Source organism: Phocoena phocoena, chromosome 15 (genome assembly GCF_963924675.1).
Source record: "Phocoena phocoena chromosome 15, mPhoPho1.1, whole genome shotgun sequence".
Lineage (NCBI taxonomy): Eukaryota > Metazoa > Chordata > Mammalia > Artiodactyla > Phocoenidae > Phocoena > Phocoena phocoena.
In genome coordinates, this window is record NC_089233.1 from 44234572 (window position 1) to 44255758 (window position 21187).

The following is a 21187-nucleotide window of genomic DNA, read 5'->3' on the forward strand; positions in this document are numbered from 1 at the left end:
TTGTTATCCTAAAAGCGAAGTGCTGCAGGGTGGTCTCTGGCAGGCTTTTGATGAGGGCGGGGGGCGGGGAGCAACCCTACTCTGGAGGAGAGATGGAAAGACCGTGGAGCTCATCCCTCTTTGTGGAGTGCACCCCTGGCCCACTGTGCACTCCAGTTACAAGACTTAGAGGGTCACAGAGCTTCCCCTCCCCCATACCCTTCTACCATGTGAATATAAGCTTCCAGTATGATAAAAATGGATGTGAGCTGGGGGACATGAGATGTATACTCTGTTTGAGGCAGTACACAGGAAAGCCCCAAAGCCAAGAGGAAAGACAAAAATAAAGACATTCGAAGAGGTACCTAAAGCTACAACAAACATCAAACATGCTCCACTTCTTGCCAACTTAACATAAATTCTCACACTAAAGACCTATTTACTTTAATATCTACTGCCCTATAAAGATGTCTTTATTGCAAGGCATGCTAGAAGTCAAGAAAAGTCTGAAGAGACAAAGCAATCGTTAGAACCAAACTTGATTATGACTCAGATGTTGGAATTATCAAACAGAGGATTTAAAACAGCTGTGTCCAATATGTTAAAAGCTCTAAAGGAAAAGGTAGACAACATGCATGAACATCTGGGTAATGTCAGCAGAGAGATAAAAACTGTAAAAGAAATGCTAGAAGTAAAAAACAGTAACAGAAATGAAGAATATTTTGTTGGTAGACTTGACACAGCTGAGAAAAGCATCAGTGAACTTGAAGATGTCCCAAAAGAAATTACCCAAACTGAAACACACATTGAAAACAGTGGGAAAAAAAAAAAAAAGAACACAACATCCAAGAACTGTGGACTGCAAGACCATAGGAAATGGTGTAACATGTGTAATCGGAATACCAAAAGAAGAAGAAATATTTTAAGAAATAATACCCAAGGGTTTCCCAATATTAGTGACAGACACCAAATCACTGTTCCAAGAAGCAGAGAGACCATCAAGCAGAATTCAGCAAAAACAAAAAGACCTAGATGTATTATATTTAGACTGTAGGAAACAAAAAGAAACTTTTGAAGATTCCCCAAGGAGAATAAAACACCTTACCTACAGAGAAACAAGGATAAAAACTGTGGCCAACTTCTCATCAGAAACCACACAACTAAGAATGCAGTTCAACTCAATCTTGAAAGTGTTGAAAGAATAAAACAAATAAACGAAAGCCTGCCAACCTGTGTGTATATCCAGGGACAATATCCTGAAAGAGTCAAGGATAAATAAAAACAATCTCAAACAAACAACTGGGGGAATTCACTGCCAGCACCCCTGAGGTCTAGAAAAATATTAAAGTTCTTCAGGCAGCAGGAGAACGATATGGGTCAGAAAACTGGATCTACATTGATAAAAAAGAAGAGCAGCAAAAAATGAATAAATAAAAATGAGATGTAATCTTTTATTTTTCTTATTCTCTAAAAGATCGCTGTCTGTTTAAAGCACGAATAGTAACAGTGCACTGGGCGATTAGGGAATATGTAGAAGTGAAAAGTGACAACAGTGTTGAAGAGATGAGAGGGAGGATTTGGGAATATTCCATCATAAAGTACCGGCACTACACTTGAGACAATATGGTGCTATTTGAAAGTAGGCTTAGCAACTGAGATATATATTTTAAATGGAAGCATAAATGATAAGGCAATAGAGGTGATAAAATGGAATCACATAAAATGCTCGATTAAAACCAGAGAAGACGGGGACTTCCCTGGTGGTCCAGTGGTTGAGACTTTGCCTTCCAATTCAGGGGGTGTGGGTTCCATCCCTGGTCAAGGATCTAAGATCCCACATGCCTCGCGGCCAAAAAACCAAAACATAAAACAGAAGAAATATTGTAACAAATTCAATAAAGACCCTAAAAATGGTCCACATTTTAAAAAGAAAAAAAAAAAAACAGAGAAGGCTGAAAAGAAAATAGAAACAAGTGCAACAATATACAAAGATGATAAATATTAATCTGATTATGTTAATAATCATTTATGTATCAGTGGTCTGAACACACCCGCTAAAACAGAGATTGTCAGATTGATTTTTAAAAAAGTGAGACCCCACTATATGCTGTCTACTTATAAACTCTATACCGTCTACATTTAAAGAAACCTGTATATAAAGCCCAGACAGATTGAAAGTAAATATTAAAAGTAAAGATATGGAAAAAGATACACTATGCTAACACAAATCAAGATAAAACTGGAGTATCTTGTGTGAATGTCATGCAAAGCCGACCTCAGAACAAGGCATATTATCGGGGATAAAGAGGTGTGTTGCATAATGATAAAGGGGTTAATTCTCCAAGAACAAATAACAATCGTAAACGGAAAGTGAATGCGCTAACCACAGAGTCGAGATATGAGGCCAGACTACAGAATTGAGAGAAGAAATAGATAACAGTTACAGTTGGAGACTTCAGCCACCTCTGTCAGTACATGATAGATCGAGCAGACAGAAAATCAGTAAAGATACAGATGACCTGAACAGCACTGTTAATCAGCCAACACTGCAGAATACACATTTCTTCTGAAGAGCACAGGGGGCATTCACCAGGACAGGCTGTATTCTGGGCCAAAAAAACAATCCTTAAAAATTTTAAAGAAAAAATACAAAGTACATTCTAGACCACACAAGAATTAAAATAGAAGTCAGTGACAGAAAGATAGCTGGGGATTTCCGAAATATTTGGCACTTTAAAAATGTACTTCTCAATAACCCATGGGTCAAAAATGTCTCACAGGAAATTTAAAAATATTCTGAACTAAAAATGAAAATAAAACATCAAAATTGGTGGGATGTAGTTAAAGGGGTGCTTAGAGGGAAAATTGTAGCATCAGATGCATCTATTAGAAAAAGATATATGCATTTGATGGAACCTAACCAGCCACCTTAAGAAACTAGAGAAACAAGAATAAATTAAGGCAAAAAGAATGAAGGAAATAGTTAAAATTAGAGAAGAAATCAACTAACACTGAAAATAGGAAAACAGTAGAGAAAATCAACAAAATCAAAAGCCAGCTATTTGAAAAGACAAAAAACCAATAAAACTTGAAAAGTCAATAAAACTAATACACCTCTAGCCAGGCTAACCAGTAGAGAGAGAATGAGATTACCTATACCAGGAAAGAAAGGGTCATCTCTACTGATGCCATGGATGTTAAGAGAAGAATAAGAGAATTCAACAAGTGTGAAGAGCTCTGTGCCCGTAAACTCAATAACCCAGATGAAATGGACCAATTCCTTGAAAGCAAGGAGCCTTGGCTCTCCCGGAATTGCCATCTCTCTGTGCAATCGACGGTTCTCTCCTTGGATGCATGTTGGAATCACCTGGAGACCTTGAACAGCTCTTGTTGCCCGGGCCCCCTCGTAAGCATCTTTCTGTGATCGGGGTAGGGTCTGCGCGGGGCCAGGACGCTCAGGTGTCTCCACGTTCTGACATCCTTTGAGCAAAATGGTGTTCCCTGCTCTTATGAAGCCTTTCTCTTGGTGGATATTCCAACAGCTAAAAGCATGACATCTCCCCAATCCCAGTGCCTGGAGCTGACACTGGTTTTCATCTCCAGGCTTAGAAATGGAAAACCTTAGATTCTCAACAGCAAGACGCTTTGCTCCCAAAGTGGAAGGGACCTTTGTGAGCCTGTGTTTGATGCCGAGGTGAAGAAATCCTAAGGAAGGGGCCCCTCAGGACTCCAGCCCCACCCCGGAAGCAGGAACCCCCTGTAGACACTATAAAGGCTTGCAAAGGATAAAGTGTTTTCACGTCACTGGGCACAGAGAACCTCGGGGCCTGAAAGCAGAGGTAGCGATAAAAAATGGAAGAATGGTGCTCTCGGCTGTGGCATATCTTTAGATCTTTTATTCATATTGTGGGTGTACAATGTGTACGTTAAACCATTTTTGATGGTTTGTACTTACACCCGCGAGTGAGAGGGGAGTGGTCCCCGCTGGGAACCAGGGAACCAAGTAAGAACAGCTGAAACGGGCGAGTCGTGGGTACAGCTTGCCTGTTCCAGCTCCCAGGCCATCCTTAGCTGCTCAGCCCCCTTCCTACATAAAAATCCCTTGGAAGGAAAGAGGAGAGGAATTAGCCCCGGCTGCCAGGGCATGTGGGAAGCTTTCCGGGGCAGCCAGGCTCTCCTGAAGCGAACATGGGCCATGAACCCAGAGTCTGGGTGGCGTTGAGCATCTTCCACTCAGAGCCCCGTGTGGCTCTTCCTCCTGGCCTGTGTGTTGGTGGGGGGCCATCAATGGGGGTCGCCCCCTCAAGGCCCATCGATTTATAGCAGAGGGAACAGAAGCCATCCACGTAAAGGTCGTAGTCAGTGCACAAAGGCCACATGGAAGTGCATGGACCTGGTAGGGTGTCCGTGCCTTGTAACTGCACGATTCTTTCCTCTGGGCGCTGGCATCCGGATCCTGGGGTTTCAGAGGTTTTAGGTCTTCTACCTCCAAGCAAAGGAGAACAATGGTGTGCGTGCAGAGAGACCAGTAGAATCCGTTAGAAAGGGGATGACCAGCCGTGGCCAAGTTTGCTGTGCCCGCGGGGAGACACCCAGCCCCTCACCCGCCCTTGTTCTGCCTGACGTGCCCCCGTGTGGCCCTGTGGCCCTCATCTGAAGCTGATCCCCAGCCCAGTGCTCCAGGGACAGCTGCCTGAATGGCCCACGTCTCCACCCCACATTTTATTCACCTGCTGGTGGGTACCCCTCTATAAAAACAGTGACATGGAGACCCTATAAAGAATGACAACAACTCAATAATGAAACAGAGACCTTTGTCGTTCATGCACAAAGGAAGGTGCACGAAGGACCAGGGAGCCCAGGAGATGGGCCTCTGATCATTTGTCTTCAGGGGAGCACAGATGAAAATCCCTGGCACACACAGCTCCCACTTCATGCTGGAATCACTGGGCCCACGGGCTGGGACCCTCCCCCACTGTTGGGAGTGGAAAATGCTGTGATACTTTCTTATAAATGTAAACATCCATCTCCCTATTTTGCACCTAGACATCTGCCCAAGAGAAATGCACCCACATGGCCACAGAGGTTCACAGCAGCATCCTTGGTCACAGCCCCAAAATGGAACAACCCAGCAAAGCCGGAAACAGCCAGGGTTGATCTCAGGGCTCCTGTGTATGGAAGATGGTTTACCAGCCGGGTCAGCTTGGTTGGGGCAGCCTGAGCCCCTCGGTTTCAAGGTCGGCAGAACCCCCTCTGTAGCTGCAGCGGGGCCCACGCCCCTGAGCTGTCGGTTCCTGGAAGCCTCTGTGCTGACCCTTCAGAACCAGTTCCCTTCATACTCTTTAGGCCACCCACGCTGCGAGCGCCACCTCTCTCCCATTGCTTCTAGAACCCCTGAGTTGTGGAATCTCCTGGCCAGAAGGGTAAGTGGTTCTGAAGCAACCAGTTGCAGCGATATTAACACCAGACAAACAGAATTCAAGGGAAAAGCCATAAAGAGCGACAAAGAATAACTACAAAGATAAGAGGGCAGCAAGAAGGAGCCATGATTAATGTAGAAGAGTAACGAGCGTGGCTGCCGATGTGAAGGGAGAAGGGTTTACCGGGGACGGAGTGGACCCGCGCCCCGTGTCATGCACAGGGTGATGCTGGGAATGAAATATGCCCCTAAAGGCCAGCCTGGGGAGCCTCTGTCTGTGAAGTCAAGGAAGGCTGGAAACCCAGGAAGATATGGGGGGCGTGGCTTTAAATCGACATTTGGGGAAATCGGAGAACAGACTCAGAATTTCCGGGCAGTGGGCCCAGGTCAGGTTGAAACCATGCCCTGGCGTCGGCCCACAGCTCAGCCGTGAGGTGGAGAAGTTAAGCCGCGGCGGGTCTGGAGCTGAAATCTCCCCGGGGGTGCGGGCCGTGAGGGCAGAGGTCCAGCGGGGGGTCCCCGGGCCTCGCAGCTACCCGCGCCTGCAGACGTGGCCTCCTGGTCTCATCCAGAAAGCAGCAGCACCGTTCACCGGCCCCCCAGACTATCAGCCTCGACTTCAACATTCCTTGGTCTCGAAAGAATTTACCAAAACAGTTATTTCCAAAGAAAGGAGATGTTGCCTCCCAGACGAGGAGGAATACGGTGAGTTGGTTAGGAGTACTCTGGACAGACTTCAGAGCGCCACTCACGGTGTGAGGTCTTCTGGGGCGTCTGGACGTCGGGGGTCCCACCTGCAAAGGAGCAAGTTGCAAAAATGGCATGAAAAGCCCTGGTGTCTCCGGCGCCTCCCCCGATAGACAACACGCAGAACCCTGTCCGGAGAGGTCAGCGTTGCTTTCAGGGACCCTTGGAAGAGTTGTAATGACACTAACCTGTACCCCACCGTCGCCTGTCTTTGATGGCGGCTTGCGGTGTTGACGGTTTCTGAAACCCAGGACCCAACGTTCTGATAAGAGCTTAGATTTCTAGAAGTTTCACCAACCAGGACCCTGACCACCCAACACATCCCTGTGGTCTTATCCTGTGCGCTCAGACCAGACCAGAAGAGCCCTTCATTTTCCAAATGTGTGCTGGGGTGGCGCTGCCAGCCTGGGTGGGGAGGGGTGGGCAGTGAGGAGATCACTGGAAATCAGTTCGTTTTAAACCTTTCCAGTCAAGTGGAGCCCCTGCTGCCTGGACGGAGCACCTAACTTAATGACATTATCACACAGTGACAGTGTGCAGAGCGCCAGCAGCAGCCGCTCAGTGAGATTTTATCAGAACCGTCCCAGGGACTCGGGTCCCGTCTCTCGTGCTTTGTAAGGAGTCCAGGCAACAAGAGGGTAGTTCGGCCGCTGGTGAAGTGAGCTGGGCAGGGCAGCAGGACACTGCCCTTTCTTTTGGATATTTTGTGAGTGTTTGGGGGAAGGAGGGCAGCAAACAGCTGTGCCTTCACAAGGAAACAGGTCTCCTGTAGCCAAGAGGACGAGGGTGTGGGAGAGACGCCCGGCCTTTGGCAGACGGGGCCTCACAGCTCTCTCCTCACTTCTGGAATAAATGTGTCAGAAGCCATAGCATGTTAGAAGGCCCTGGAGCATACACCGTGGCTCCTGTGAAGTTTCTTAGTTTCTTCTTGGTCAATAAAGCTGCCATCGCCTTCCACAGCTCAGAATAATCTTCCCCGTCATTTCCGGTGGTTCTTCGTGTTCTGCTCTGGTCCTCATCCCCTCCAGGAACTCAGGAGCAAAGGGTGGATCGCGGTTAATGTGAACGTGATGTGCTTTGTGGCCTGCAGCAAGCTCCTTGCCATTATAAAAATTCGGTGAATAGGCAGGCCTGGAAGCTGTCTCCCCCTGGTCGAGTTCACCTCCAGACCCAGCATACCTTTCCTCTCGGGTCTGGGCAGATGTCACAGCCCTACGTGCAAACGAGGGATCTTGACTCTTCACCGTCTGTGGGTCCACCAGTGGTTGCCCCCCACCGGGCTCTGCCACCCGACTGGCAGCCCCTACGCCACTGCCACCTGCCTGGCTCCTGACGCCACCCCTGGCATCCCCTTGTTCCCAACCCTAAGTACCTCTGCCAGAGGCAGAACCTGCCCTCGCTTCCCTCCCATGCCTGAGAGGTGGGAGCCAACTGCCAAGGTTTGTCAAAGCGCTTGAGAGAGACACACCCTCCTGAGCCGCCTTGGGAAGACAGGCCCTAAAAGGGAACAGAGATCAGGGCGGAGCTGCAGAACTGCCCTGCCGCCCACGGCCAAGGACTCTGCCCTCAAGGCCTTGGGAGCCTGCTGGTGGTTCTCACCTGCTGCTGCAGGTGCGAAAGTGGATTTTTTAAAGGAAGCACAATGACAAACGTGCAAATACGTTAAGAGCAGCAATATGGTGGAAGGTAAAAACAGAAGTGTATGTTTTTTAAATTCTCCACTGCATGAATATCTGCAGGTGCCATTGCTGCCGAAACAAACCAACCAACAGACTAACCAAGGGAACTGTGGGACAGGGGCAGCTGATAAACGGTGGCTTAAGTGTGAAGCCAGAACTTCCGGTCTGATGTGAAAGGCTCCCCTGGGGGGTACGATCCTTCCTTTCCCAAGTCCACTGAGCGAACACACTGGGTTTTTTATGAGAGATGCTCAGGGCAGCCCAGAAATGTCGAAGATCAAAGGTCGCATTCTCAGGCTTGGCACTGAGAAGCTCTGAACCCAGCTGGAGGGCCACCTGCCCTGGTTCTATGCCTGCTCCCTCCAGGGGCTCCAGGGCCCAAGAAGCAGAGGTGGAGCAGGCGGGGTCCCCACGCCAGGCCACGCGGGAAGGACAGCACAGCAACCCACGTCTGAACGTGGAGCAGCACAGACGGCATCTCTGTGCAGGCACAACGGCCGTGAGGCCGGGACAGGTTTAGGAGGGGCTGGCAGGCAGCCAGCAAGAGCCTCATCTCCAACGGGGCCCGGAGCAGGCCCCAGCCGGTGGCCTCCAGCCCCAAGCTCAGCAACCGTGTGGGTTTATCAGCCATCAGGGGCTGCAGATCAGGCCTGAGAGCAAGTCTGGGGCAGAGAGATTCCCCCCCAGACCCAGGCATCAGGCTCAGGGGGTCCCAGCACCTGCTGTGCTGAGGGGAACTTGGGTGTCACTGCCCTGGGGCTTCCTCCCCACGACCAACGCTGACTCCCCAGGCTGCACACACTGGGAAGGGTAAACCGAGGCATCGGCCCGATGGGAAATGACACCTGTGGGATCAACAGGTTTTTCCTGTTTACCGGCACTGAAATTCTGGACAGCGAATTAAACTATGAAGAAACAGGGGGAAACTCAACAGTTACATTTAAGACTTTGGTCTGTTCCATCCAGTCCTTTTCGTGTGCATTATTCTCTGTATAGGCAAGATTAGGGTTTAAAATATGCCTTTTTGTAACCAATATCATGAGTACTTGTCATGTAATTAGTGATGTTTGTGGTGACCTAATGTCTCACCATAGGGATATAACATGGTTATTTAATTATTCATCTTTTAAAGCATTCAGATTTTCTCCCAAATTTCCAGTCTACTAGGGAACACTGAATTTTTTTCATTTTTTACTTAAATCTTTGCTAGTCTTTGCTTCTCAAGAAACAAGCTTTTCTTAATTTCATTGGAGTATCATAATTCGTGATTATCTAGTGGCCCTGTCATGGGAAGACTTTTTAAAACAAGGGTGTTTTGTTTGCTGTGTGATTGGTTTTCTGTGCCATGGACTGGCAGGAAAATAAAAGGACCATCCCGTCACCCATAATCTGAGGAAGCTTTTTGTGCACAAGATAAAGCCCAGTCATGGGGGCTCTTCTGCAGGGAACATGGGGGGGCCCCCAGATTCTGTAGAGGCACCGACCCAGCACCTGACAGGTTTCCGCTGGCACAGAACAGCCACCACACATGTGCTGGGGGTGTCACACACATGGTGAAAGCGGCCACACACATGGGGCAGACATCAGCCAGCCTGCGTCCACCGTTGGGTCCAAAGGGCCCAAACATTCATTTTTGTTCCTAAAAATTTTTCTCGTCCCCAAGGGGTATTTAAAGAGAAAGGTCTGATTTTTCCTCTCCTGGGTTTTAAAATCTTTAATCTCCTTCTTATTTGTTTCCAGAAAGGAAGCAGGACTTTTGCATAAAGAATGAAATGATGGAAATAGTTTCCGTTCGTGAGCACCTATTAGGATCCAGGAGGCAGGTGCTCTGTCACTCAACACTAAACCTGAATTCCCCATCTCTCATTCTCCATCAATGGAGTCATATGCAGACGTGCTTAGCAGGGAGTGTCTGCAACTTACCCTGACACGCATCCAAAAGAAAAAAGATGGGTTGGTGGATGGATAGAGAGCTGGATAGATGAAGCTAATAACATAAACAAAATGCTAATAGTGAACTGAAGGGGTTGATATGCTCGCTGCAGGTTCTTTTACCTTTTCTGTGTGTTTGAACATCTTCCTAACACATTGTTATATTAAGGGTACGTTTATGGAAACCAGTATTCACAACAGTCATTCTCTGTGGTGTCAGGAAGAAGTAAGGCCAGGCAAGTGAGTTGTTGGCGTGGAGCTCGACATGGAGCAGTAAGTCAGGGCGTCCTCTGCTGACATTGTCACAACACCCACTAGACAGGTGTTATAACTCTGCTTTAGGGAGAAAAGTAAAATTGGACACTCAGAAATAGCGAGTAGGGCTTCCCTGGTGGCACAGTGGTTGAAAGTCCGCCTGCCGATGCGGACACGGGTTCGTGCCCCGGTCCGGGAAGATCCCACATGCCGCGGAGCGGCTGGGCCCGTGAGCCATGGTCGCTGAGCCTGCACGTCCCGAGCCTGTGCTCGGGAGAGGCCACACAGTGAGAGGCTCGCGTACCGCAAAAGGGCTGAGGGAGTTCCCTGTCAGTGCTGGTTTGAGCAGGTGTGCCGGCCCCTCCCCCCGCCCCCCCCACCCCCGCCGGCTCTCAGGGACGGAGCCCGGGAACGTGCCCCTGCACCAGACAGGCCTCTCACCTGCCCCATCCACACCCTGCCTTTTAAATAAATGGCTTATCTCAGACCAGTTTAGCTCTGCAGAAAATGGACAAAAAGGTGCAGAGCTGGCGGCTTCCCTGAGCCCAGTCACCCACCAACCCCCATCAACATCTCACATGGGGCTCGTCTGTCCCCCAGGTAAAGGCCAGTGTTGCTGCCCCATTGTACTCTAAGTGCTCTGTCCGGATCGCCTTAGCGGTTGCCTGATGCCCTCTTTCTGCCCCTGGGTCCCAGCAGGATGCACTCAGCACCTGGCGGTCAGGCCTCCTCGGGGTCCTCTGGGCTGTGACACGTCTTAGGCGTCCCCTGTTTCTGATGACTTTGACACCTGTGAGGAGACCTGGTGGGGTACGGTGTGGGATGTCCCTCTATCGGGACTTGTCTGATGCTTTCCTCCTGCTTAGACCGGGGTTATGGGTTTGTCAAGGAGGAGCATGGAGGTGAAGGTCAGTGCTGCATCCCATCAACACGACCTGTCACTGCGGATGCTGACCCTGGTCGCCTGGCTGTGGTCGTGCCTGTCGGGTTTCTTCACGGCAAAGGTCACCCTTCCTCCCGCCATCCATTCCGTCCTCTGTCCTAGGAAGTCACTGCACAGCCCACCCTCTAAGGGTGGGACTTGTTCTTTACTTCCCTGAGGCCAGAGGACCTACATAGATTATTTGGAATTTGTCTAAATGGGAGATTTGTCTATTCTCCCCAGTGAACTGATTCATCCAATCATTTATTTATATCAGTATGGACCCTTGGATGTTCATTTTACACTTTGGCTTATAATCCAATACTTCATTATTTATTTTGCCACTTTGGCCATAGGGAGCATTTCCTGCGCCCCCCTGACATGCCCCCATCCTTTTGATCTTGGAGTATTTTTCCTTTTTTGTACTATAAAATGCCGTCCCAGGCTCATCTTGTATATCATCTGCCTGAGTCCTAAAATCAGCCACTTCCCCATGGAGTTCTGACCCCTTTTATTGGAAAATGGTTTTAGAAACCACTATCTGGGCACTGGGTGTGCTTGTTGCTACTGGGGTGTCATTGATTCTGGGTTTGCTCAGTAACAGAGCTAGGAAATAGGAAATACACGTGTGTGTACTCGCATGTTATCAGTTCTATATGTAGAAATACATGTGTCTACATCTTTGTATAGAGAAATATTTCCATCTGTATAATTATTTTTGTATTATCCATCTGTGCCTGTATGAAGCTAGACATGAGTTCATACTAATTAGTCACAGGGGGAAACCAAGGCAGGCTTCTCTCGAGCACAGCCCCATGGCCAGCATACAGGGGAGGCCTGAGCTGTGGGAAGTGAAGCACTGGGCGGGGCTTCTCAGGAACCGCGGGTCCTGGGGCTCCTCTAACCTCAGATGCAGGATGGAAACAAGGTCACGCAGGCTTCTGCACAGGATGGCACAGGGGCCGTTGCTCGTACTGAGGTTTTTTGTTGTGTTTCCTACAAAATGACCTTGATGACAGGGGCCCTCAGACACCATCATGGGTAACTCCCCACCCCCGCAGTGACCCAGGCCAAGGCCAGGTGAAGAGGCTTGGTGCTAGCACCCAGGGGAGCCTGTGTTCCCATCTGGTTTTACCCAAACACAGGGGGTACATTTGTTTCATAGCTGATCTGTCTGCCATTCAGACCTAACTCACAAGATTTATTTTTTTTTCATGGCTTAAAATAGAAGGGTTACTTTAAAGGGGGGAGGGGAGGTCATAAAAATGCTCCTGGAACTAAAGCACGTAAGGAAAGAAGTGTGCATGTGGGTCTGAGTGAGCCCCGGCTTGAGAGGCTTTCCCTCCTCCCCATGGAGCCTGCTAAACCACCACGTGGCCCCCTCCTCCAGCGCAGCCCCGGGTACCCGTCAGCACACAGCAAGCAGTAGACAGTCATAAATAAGGGAAATAAGCTTTGCAATGATGCAAAGAAATGTAATCCAGCCCGACAGATATTGGTGCAGGAGGAAAAATGAGCCATAAAATACCCAGAGTGCTATAAATTTCCAGAGAGATGGTTGTGGAGGAGAGAGGGTGTCTGTCACACTCCTCAGAGGCGGGGGTCTGGCGCCGGCCTTTGTGTTCTGCCGAGGCCATCCCGGCTGTGCCGGGACCCAGCTCCTCGACCAGAGCGGAACCACGTGTCTGTGGAAGACGTGGATGTGGACTCCTCCAACCTTAGCGATTCCTGCCCCTAAAATAAGCGACCGTAAGAAAAACAAAGCAAAGGGGATTCCGTGGCCGTCCAATAGTTAGGGTTCAGCGCTTTCACTGCCGGTGCCCAGGTTCGACTTCTAGTCGGGGAGTTAAGATTCCGCAAGCCACGCGGCTAAAAGAAAAAAGAAAGAAAAACAAAGGAGGGATATATTGCAGAGAAAGTCATGTTTTTCCTGAAACTCAAACAACAGTGGGTATTTTACAGCCAAAGGAAATGAGGACTTTGACAAAAGCTTGTGGTAAACTCAGTCCAGGACCAGACCCTGGGAGCATCGTCTCCCGGGGTTCTGGGAGGTGTCCCCCAGCAAGGATGGAATGCAGGACCTTGCCACATGTCACGGAGGCCTGGGACCCAGCATCAGTCCCTGATAGGTTCCATCTGCGAGGGATGCCAGTGGACCCCAGACCAGGACGCCCACTCCACACCCCGGGTCCAAAGGCCCCCCTTCATCCGCAGATTTCATGAGCATTGCCCTCTCACAGGGTCACCCCAACCTCCTTCATCTCCACCTGACACTGAGCAACCAAAATAAATTCACGGTTAAATGCACAGAGGCAGGTGTGTGTGGAGCAGTTTCCCGAGCGCGGGGAAACCCCCGACCCCAGCACCGATGCCTGAACGGCCCTGCAGGGTTTCCACCTCCTTTGGGTTCATCCCGCCCACCACACCGCAGGCTTCTTCTCCTCCCCGCTCCCCGTGGGACTCTCTGCCCGTTTCTCCTGGGTCTGTGCTGCCCACCATGGTGGCCCCCAACATTTGGCTATTTATGTTTATATTAATTAAAATTAAATGATATTAAAACTCACAGTCACACTCACCACATCCCAAGTGCTGAGTAGCCACAGGTGGCTCGTGGCCACCACGCGGGGCCGCACAGATTAACTGCCTCCATCGTGGAAGCGCTCCCCTGCCCGGCAGCCACCGGCCACCCTCCTGGCTGCTCTCTCTCCTCCTTCCTGGACCCCCGAGGACTGTGGACCCCTCCCCTCCATCATGCAGGCACCATGTCCTGCCCAAACTGGCCTCCAGGTCCTTGAGGGTGCCTGGCAGAGCCACCCCAGCAAGGAGCTGTGGTTGTAAACGCTTCCTTCTTGGCTACGCCTGACGCATATCCCCCTAATCAGCTCGTAGACGATGCGTAGGACCCGTGACTATCAGCCGAGGGCTTCCTGGACATGGGGGTGTTTCTGACCAAAGCGTGTTGCCCTCGAGAGCTGGAAGGAAAGGCCGCTGGGTCATTAGTTCACTGAGTGGTCCTGCGCGGAGCCCGCGAACCTGCAGTTGCAATGCTCCGGGGTGAGCCTGGGATGGAGACTTGGGAGCCCCAGGGGCCTCCCCTCCTCAGGGGGCAGGGACGGCCCCATGGACATATAATAGATGAGTTAGGGGTGAAAATGGTGTGAAGGACAATCAAAAAGGCCCAGCAAATGCAGAGGCAGAGAGCAGCGTGGAGAGGAAGCCGGCTCTCGCTCACTGAATCTCACCTGCATCCGTCCGTAGGGAATCAGCATTTTCCTTTCCTTTTCTCTTCCTTTCCTTCTCTGGTTCTGATATCAAGATTTTACTGGTTTCACGAAATGGGTTTCTCTATTCTTTATAGATGGTTCCTATTTGTTCATTTAACTCTTGGTAGACTCATTTCTAAAATCATCTTAGGGTGTAAAAGTAAATTGTTTTAACTGTGTTTTCTTCCAGTTACTGACCCTCCCCAAGGACACCACCAATCTGGCCCCTTGGCCAACAGTGTAGATGACTTTGGCCTGTTTTGTACTCTACACAATAGACTCCTGTGTCTGGCTTCTTCTGTTCAACGTCATGCTCCTGAGATTTACTTCATTACCACATTGGGTACCATTGTCATTTATCCTTTTACTGTGGTTGGATGTTGGGATGACTTCCAGGTCGGGGCTCTGATGGTCGGTATGGCTACGGACATGCTTGTAGGTGTCCTTGGTGCACAGATGCATCGTTTCTGTTGAGTATTTGCCGGGAGTGGAACACTTGTATCGTGTGTGTGTCTATATGTCCAGCTGTAAGCAGTGTTGCGTTTCCCAAGTAGTGACAGGACTTCATACTCTCAGCAGGACCAGATGAGAGTGTGGATTTCCACTGTGTCCCTCTTCACTTTGAGCCATTCTTGGGTGGCAGATAGCACTGTTCTTTTACAATGTACCGGGTGGGGTATGCCTGAGCCGTTCCTGGGAAGGAGGGGTGTGGTCTCTCCCCACCCCCAGGCTGCCACCATGGGGTCTGCCGCTTTGGGTTGAGGCATGGCGAGTGGAAACAGATGGGGGTAGAAAAGTCTCACCCACTCACATCACCATGGGGGTCTCACGCCTGCAAAGGGTGTGCAGCTCTCTTCCTCATCCAGGCATTTGGCGGGTTCTCTGCAGACCCCACACACACTCGCACACCCTGCATCCTCGACTAGAGTTTGGAATTTTCCTCGGGGGTCTGCTTGCCCCTCCGTTTGGCTCTGTCGGACACGGTCTAAGATAGCCCGGGCAGCCTGCGTCTGCCCCAGGAAGTACCCACTCCTCCCCTGACTGACAGGAGAGCTTTCCCGTCCCCCCAGAGAGCGCTGACCCCGGCTCCCCCCCTGACGCTGCTGCCCAGCCCACCCCTACCTTCTGGGTCGTCCAGGCGGGAAGGGTCTCCTGCCCTCCATGCAGGGGACACACATCAAGACAGACACCCAGTGTCCCGTCGGAGCTGCTCTCAGTGGGACTGAAGGGGGAGGCGGTGCCTACGCCCCTCACGGAGAGAACCCGGACTCACATTCTGGTCCCTCAGATCCCCTCCCCGCCTCCACACACCCGGCCCCTTGTCCCCTCGGGGGGCGGGGGGATGGAGGGCTTCAGAACCTCTAATTCGGTTCCGTTCTCGTTTTGGAAGTTGGCAAATGCGGCTGTGCAGCCCTGTCGCCATCCTGGGCCGTTGTCTGTCATGATGTCAAACCTCTAGCTGTTGCAAGTGAGCAAAGGAAGGAAGGAAGGAAAGGGCTGAGGGAGGAGTAAGGACCTGGGCCCCCCGAGCCGAGGGCCAGACAAACCTCTCAGGTGAGCCAGGCCTCAGGTGGGAGGGAGGCGGTGCGCACTGGGAAGGGGGTGAGGATGGCCACAGGTCGGGGCCAGACTGGACGCACCAGAAGCACCAGAAGAAAGAAAGCACCTGTCGGACCAGGAGACGAGCCTGCTATGAAACCAGCCCCTAAATGCTCCCAATCGCCACAGAGGGAGGAAGCGTCAGAGGATAAGGGCAGCCGAGGATGTGAATTTGACTTCGTTCCCCTGCAAACGGGTCGTTTCTCACCCTAGAAACCTGCACAAAACGAGCTTGAAATGTGTCTGAGGACCTTCCCGACTTCTGATGGCCAGTTCCTCCGCGTGGGTGCTTGACCTAGAGCTGTCCCAGCCTCAGAGGCTGAAGGGGGCAGCACCTGGGACGGACCTCACGCTGTATCTGGATCACGGCTCTGATGGTCAATTCTGGCCTAAGCACATTGGTCCCAGCTGTGCGTTCTCTGTTTCTATGATTTTTATTTCCTCCATTTAAGTAACACTTCATTCAAGGGAGGGAGTCAGTGTTCCCATGAGTTTTAGCACCAATATTTTACTTCTGCTCTTGAATTTAAAGTTGGGTTTTCTACATAGCTTTAAAACCAGGTGAGGGAGTGTAGTTATTTACCTAAAGAACCAGAGTACATGTTTGAATGTGGAATACCCCAGCGGGCTATGCATGAGCTCAGCACGTCCTGGGTAGGTTGGGGGACGTTTCCCCAGGTCAGGGAGGTGGCTGCACCCAGTCCCCAGCGAGCGGTGTCTCGGGGGCCCAGGCACTCCTTGACTCTGACCTCCAGCTCTTCGACCTGAGTTAAGACTCTCTCCCTCGCCTGTGACTTTTACTCCAAGCAGCGTCCATGAGGGTGGACAGCACACTCTCTGGGTCCCTCTGAGCCCCTGGCACACAGAAGATGCTGCCCAGAACCAGGCCAGTCACCTGCACTTTCTATTTTCTGAGCAAAAGACCTCAAAAAAGAAAGGAACAAACTTCACTTGGTGATCTCTGGCCAAAAGGGCGGGGAAGGAAAACCAGCTGCAGGGATGTTCCGAACCGGGGAGGGGGGAGTGGGACGGCCGTTTGCAGACAGGGCCCGCGGGGCTGTCCGGTGACACACGCTGTGCCCCTCCCTCTGCCCAATGCGGCAGCCCTGGGGCCGGCCTCTGGGATCACAGAGGCCACGCGGACAGAAAGCTGCCCGTGGGAACCCCCTCAGGATGAGCTTCAGCGGGACCCCCATCTGTCACTGCCCCAAGGCTGCATCCCCCGAGATTCTGCTCTTCCTGGAAGGAGGGGCCACCCACTGTGTCGTCCTGTGTGTGCGTCCTTCTTCACAAGAGTTTCCTTTCAGCTGTGCAAACGTCAGCCAAGCCCCAGCCGCAGCCCCACTTCTGTGCAGGGGCCCCAGGAGCTGGTCCCCAGAGACCGTGAGGCCAGGCCGCCATCTGGGAGGGGACCCTAGGTGGACCCGAGGGCTGCGGGAACGCAAGGAAGGAGCGGGTGCGTCCCGGTAGGGGGACGCTGTGAGCTCCTGCCTCAGCCCACAACACAGCCAGGACGTCAAGAGATTGCAGCCCAGGCCCCTCCAGGCCCAGGCAGAGTCACCCACCGAGGGGCTCCCAAACCCCTAACCCCGGAACCTGGGAGAGGTTAGCGGCTTGTTCTTGATTTAAGCTGCCCGGCTGGGGATGATGTAGGTCAGCAGAGGACAGTGAGCCCACCCGTCAGGAGAGAGGACGGAGCACCCGGATTCGGTCCCACACCCGCGGGTCAGGCCGTCCAGGGCGGCCCTTGGGGAGCCCAGCCGATGCAGGCATTATAAGCAGCTCACCGGGGCTTCCAGCCGTGCATGGACCCAGATGAGACGGGCAGCCCTTGGAGTTGGGAGCTCCCCGCGGGGTGCGAATGCCCGGCCCGGCCTCCCGGTCTGTCTGTCTGTCTGTCTGTGGCTGCTGCAGCAGAGCCCCGCCTGGGCTGGGGCTGGGGGGCCCACCCTGACAGAGGCCGGGGGCCAGCAGGGAGGGGCCTGGAGAGTTTGGGGTGAACTCAGCTGAGACGTAGTTACTGTTGTCCTGGGAGCTTCGTGCTCACGTTCTCTTCACTCCGCTTCATCAAAGATCGTCCACAGGGAACCCTCAGGCTCACTTCCAAGCCCAAAAATTGGGGACGAGGACATAAAACTGGCCCTGAAGAAACATAAGTTAGAGGAAAAAATAAAAGGACACGAGCAGACCGGAGGCCCTTCTCCACCTGACGTCTCATCAGGTTGGGGGCAGAGCTGCGGAGGACGGAAAGTCATCTCCTAGTGACCTCTGAGTCTGGGACCTCGGTGTCTGAGTAAACAGGATGCCATCTCCCATCCTGCCCGCAAAAGTAGAAATACACTCAACACGCATGCAAATGGGATCCGGTGAGAGTCCGGTTTCCGGAGATGGGTCCTGAGGGGGTCAGGACGTCCCACACGGGGAGTGGGCTCTGCCTTTGCCCTGACGAGGAGGACCCCGCCCTACCAGGGGTCAGCCCTCCTCAGCGCCCCATGACGCTCCGGGGGCACCTGCCCTGCTGGCCTCCACCCTCATCTGCCATCACTCAGGGGGCATCAGCCGTGATGTCACAGCTGGATCACACGATGGTCCCCACAGCCCGGGGCCTCCCTTGTCGAGGGGACAAGGAGGAGGGGGCTGGCAGTGGTGGAGGTGGACTCCAGCACAAGACGGCAAATCAGGGCTTCCCTGGTGGCGCAGTGGTTGAGAGCCCGCCTGCCGATGCAGGGGACACGGGTTTGTACCCCAGTCCGGGAAGATCCCACATGCCGCGGAGCAGCTGAGCCCGTGAGCCATGGCCGCTGGGCCTGTGTGTCCGGAGCCTGTGCTCCGCAATGGGAGAGACCGCAGCAGTGAGAGGCCCGAGTACCAAAAAAAAACGCCATATCAGACACAACACCCGAAACCTCCATGTTCCCAGCTGCCTCATGACCCCGAGGCAACATGAATCTTACTAAACTAACACCTCACTATGCAATCGGGTGACCAGAAATAGAGGCGCTGGTCTCACCTCGAGTTATTTCACTGGTGGATGAATTTTCCGGCCCCGCCATGGCAGGGAGGGGGCATCGGGCACGCAGATTCCCGCGCCGCCGGCTGAGGGGCGGGGTCTCAGTACCCGCCGTCCACTGAGGGATCTTACGCCTCGGGCTCCTCTCCGGGTAGCGAGGACTACCGTTTCCTTCCCCCACACCGCCGTACACTGTAAGGACCAGAGGAGGTAAGTGTGAACACACTTTAGAAAACTGTTCACGTATCTTTACCGGGCAGAAGGGGGCCGCTGAGCTGTGACGTCCCCGCCCTCGCGTCCTGGTGCCTGGGACCTGGGACTCCTGTGGCTGGTGCTCAGCTGACCACTGCCGGCCTGGGTATCCCTGGGGCTTCGCTTTCTTTCCCTTAAGCTTTGACTGCCTTGCAGGGCAGGGGGGAGCAGTGGTGAGCGACAGCCCCCCGCCTTGCCTGGACAACTCCCCCTCGGTGAGTCCCCTCTCGGTTCACCTTGCTCATCCTGGCCCCCTTTTTCCTCTCCCTCCTCCCGCTGCAGACGAACAAAGCCGTGGCCAAGGGGGACTTTCACCAGGCCAGCACCAGCTCCCGGCGGGCCCTCTTCCTGGCCGTGCTCTCCATCACCATCGGGACCGGCATCTACGTGGGCGTGGCCGTGGCCCTCATCGCCTACCTCTCCAAGAGCAACCACCTATGAGCCTCCCCGGGCGCATGCGCATGAAGAGCCTGGGCCAGTTGTGTGCGGGTGCAGAGGAGCGGGCCTGACAAGGGTGGACACACAGGTAGACACACCTGCGTGATGCTGTACAGTGTAAGTCCTCGCCAACGACGCCATAAAGCCCTGGGACCTTCTGCCCATGGATTCCTTTTGTTTTCACCCTTTCATATCGTTTTCACAGCACTGTGCAGAGCATGGGACAGATGGGCACTGCTAACCCTTCTAAATGGAAGCTCCATAGATCCCGACCCTCGCGGCTGTCTCTGGATGGATTCTGGTGGATTAACGCTGGTGCCAGTGCCTGGAATGCCATAACATTAGCAATAGACGAACAGGAACATGTGTTTATTTTTATGGAATATGGTGCAACAGGCAGAGGGGGCAGGGGACACGTGCTCTTCTGTCTGTGGCCCCACCTGACTCCTCTGGCACTGCCCCCCAGGCCACGTGCCTTTCCTGCAGGAAGGCAACGGGCTGGGTGGCAAGAGAGACAAAGCAGCTGCTGGCAGGACCCCCAGCTGTCACGGCTCTCCAGAGGGGTCCAGCCCTGAGAATGCAGAGCCAGAGTCGTTCCCAGGCCCAGAGTGTCCCTCCCTCCATGCTGTCCCCAGCCTAGGAACGTCAGGCCTCCTCTGGAGCGTGTCCATACTCCGCAGCCACCACGCGGCAATATGCAGTCCTGGGGCCTCGTTGACCTGGGGCCCAGGGCAGGCCAGCCCCTCCCCAGACTCCTCCCAGAAGGACCCAGGTTTTCTCCAGGAACTCCAGGCCAAGGAGCCAAGACGCCCCCTCAGTGTAAGGACGAGCACAGGGGGATGCTTCTACCCGCCTGTGCTGACATCCACCTTGGTGATGACAGTGACACTAGTGATCTTACAGAGGACACGAACCTTCTCTGTCAACTAAATGAATAGCTATTTTCTTGTCATTTTTTTTAAGTGCAACTACTGCTTCATGCTGCTTTAGTTATCAGATGAATGCTGAGAAATACGTAATCACAGACATTTTAATACCATTTCGTTGCTGTTTCACGAGTGTTCACTGTTGAACAAAAGTTACCTTTTACCTTTTTGCTTAAGGCTTTTCTTTCTGATTAATATCAACCCTTGGGTTTCACTAATACCTTTTCCTTGTTGTTAAAGTAGCTGCAGAGCCGCCAGGGCTCAGCTGCTGAAGCAGTAGCAGGGGGTCCTGAGATGAGAATCACAGCATCCCCAGCTGCTGACGTTCCCACTTGAACACATTAGTAAATATTATTATACCGATACCCTCAGTGGACACAGAGGCCGTCTCTCTAGGGCAGTGGTTCCACCCACAGCATTTACAACATCCCTGCTGCCTGGGTCCCAGCCCCAGAAATCTTATGTGATTGATCAGGGGTGCGGCCTGGTGATTACAAAGTGCAGCAGGAATTAAGGACCACTGTCCTGGAATAAGGACTCAGGTTTGATCCCTGCACTTGCCTCTCTTCTCCTCGACCTTACACACTTAATATTCTGAAAATTATTAGCACTGCTTTCCTGGGTCAAATCCAAGATCCATCAGCCACTTGCATCTATGGATGCACCAAAAACACGCTTTAAGCAGGACACAGGGAAGATGCCCAGACATCCTGGGATGAGTCAGAGGAACCTGGTGAGAGAGGGCGGATTTGGAACCAAACCAATC

At 52.3% G+C, this 21187-nt stretch overlaps 1 protein-coding gene across 1 annotated transcript in view; it reads left to right on the forward strand.

Moving 5' to 3' along the window:
• Nucleotides 1–19498, forward strand: part of SYNDIG1 (synapse differentiation inducing 1) — a 56694-nt gene extending 37196 nt beyond the window's left edge. Inside the window, exon 3 of the mRNA XM_065893598.1 lies at nucleotides 19340–19498. Within this exon, the coding sequence (XP_065749670.1) occupies nucleotides 19340–19498 (159 nt within the window). The remainder of the gene's footprint in view (nucleotides 1–19339) is intronic.
• The last annotated feature ends 1689 nt before the right edge of the window (nucleotides 19499–21187 follow it).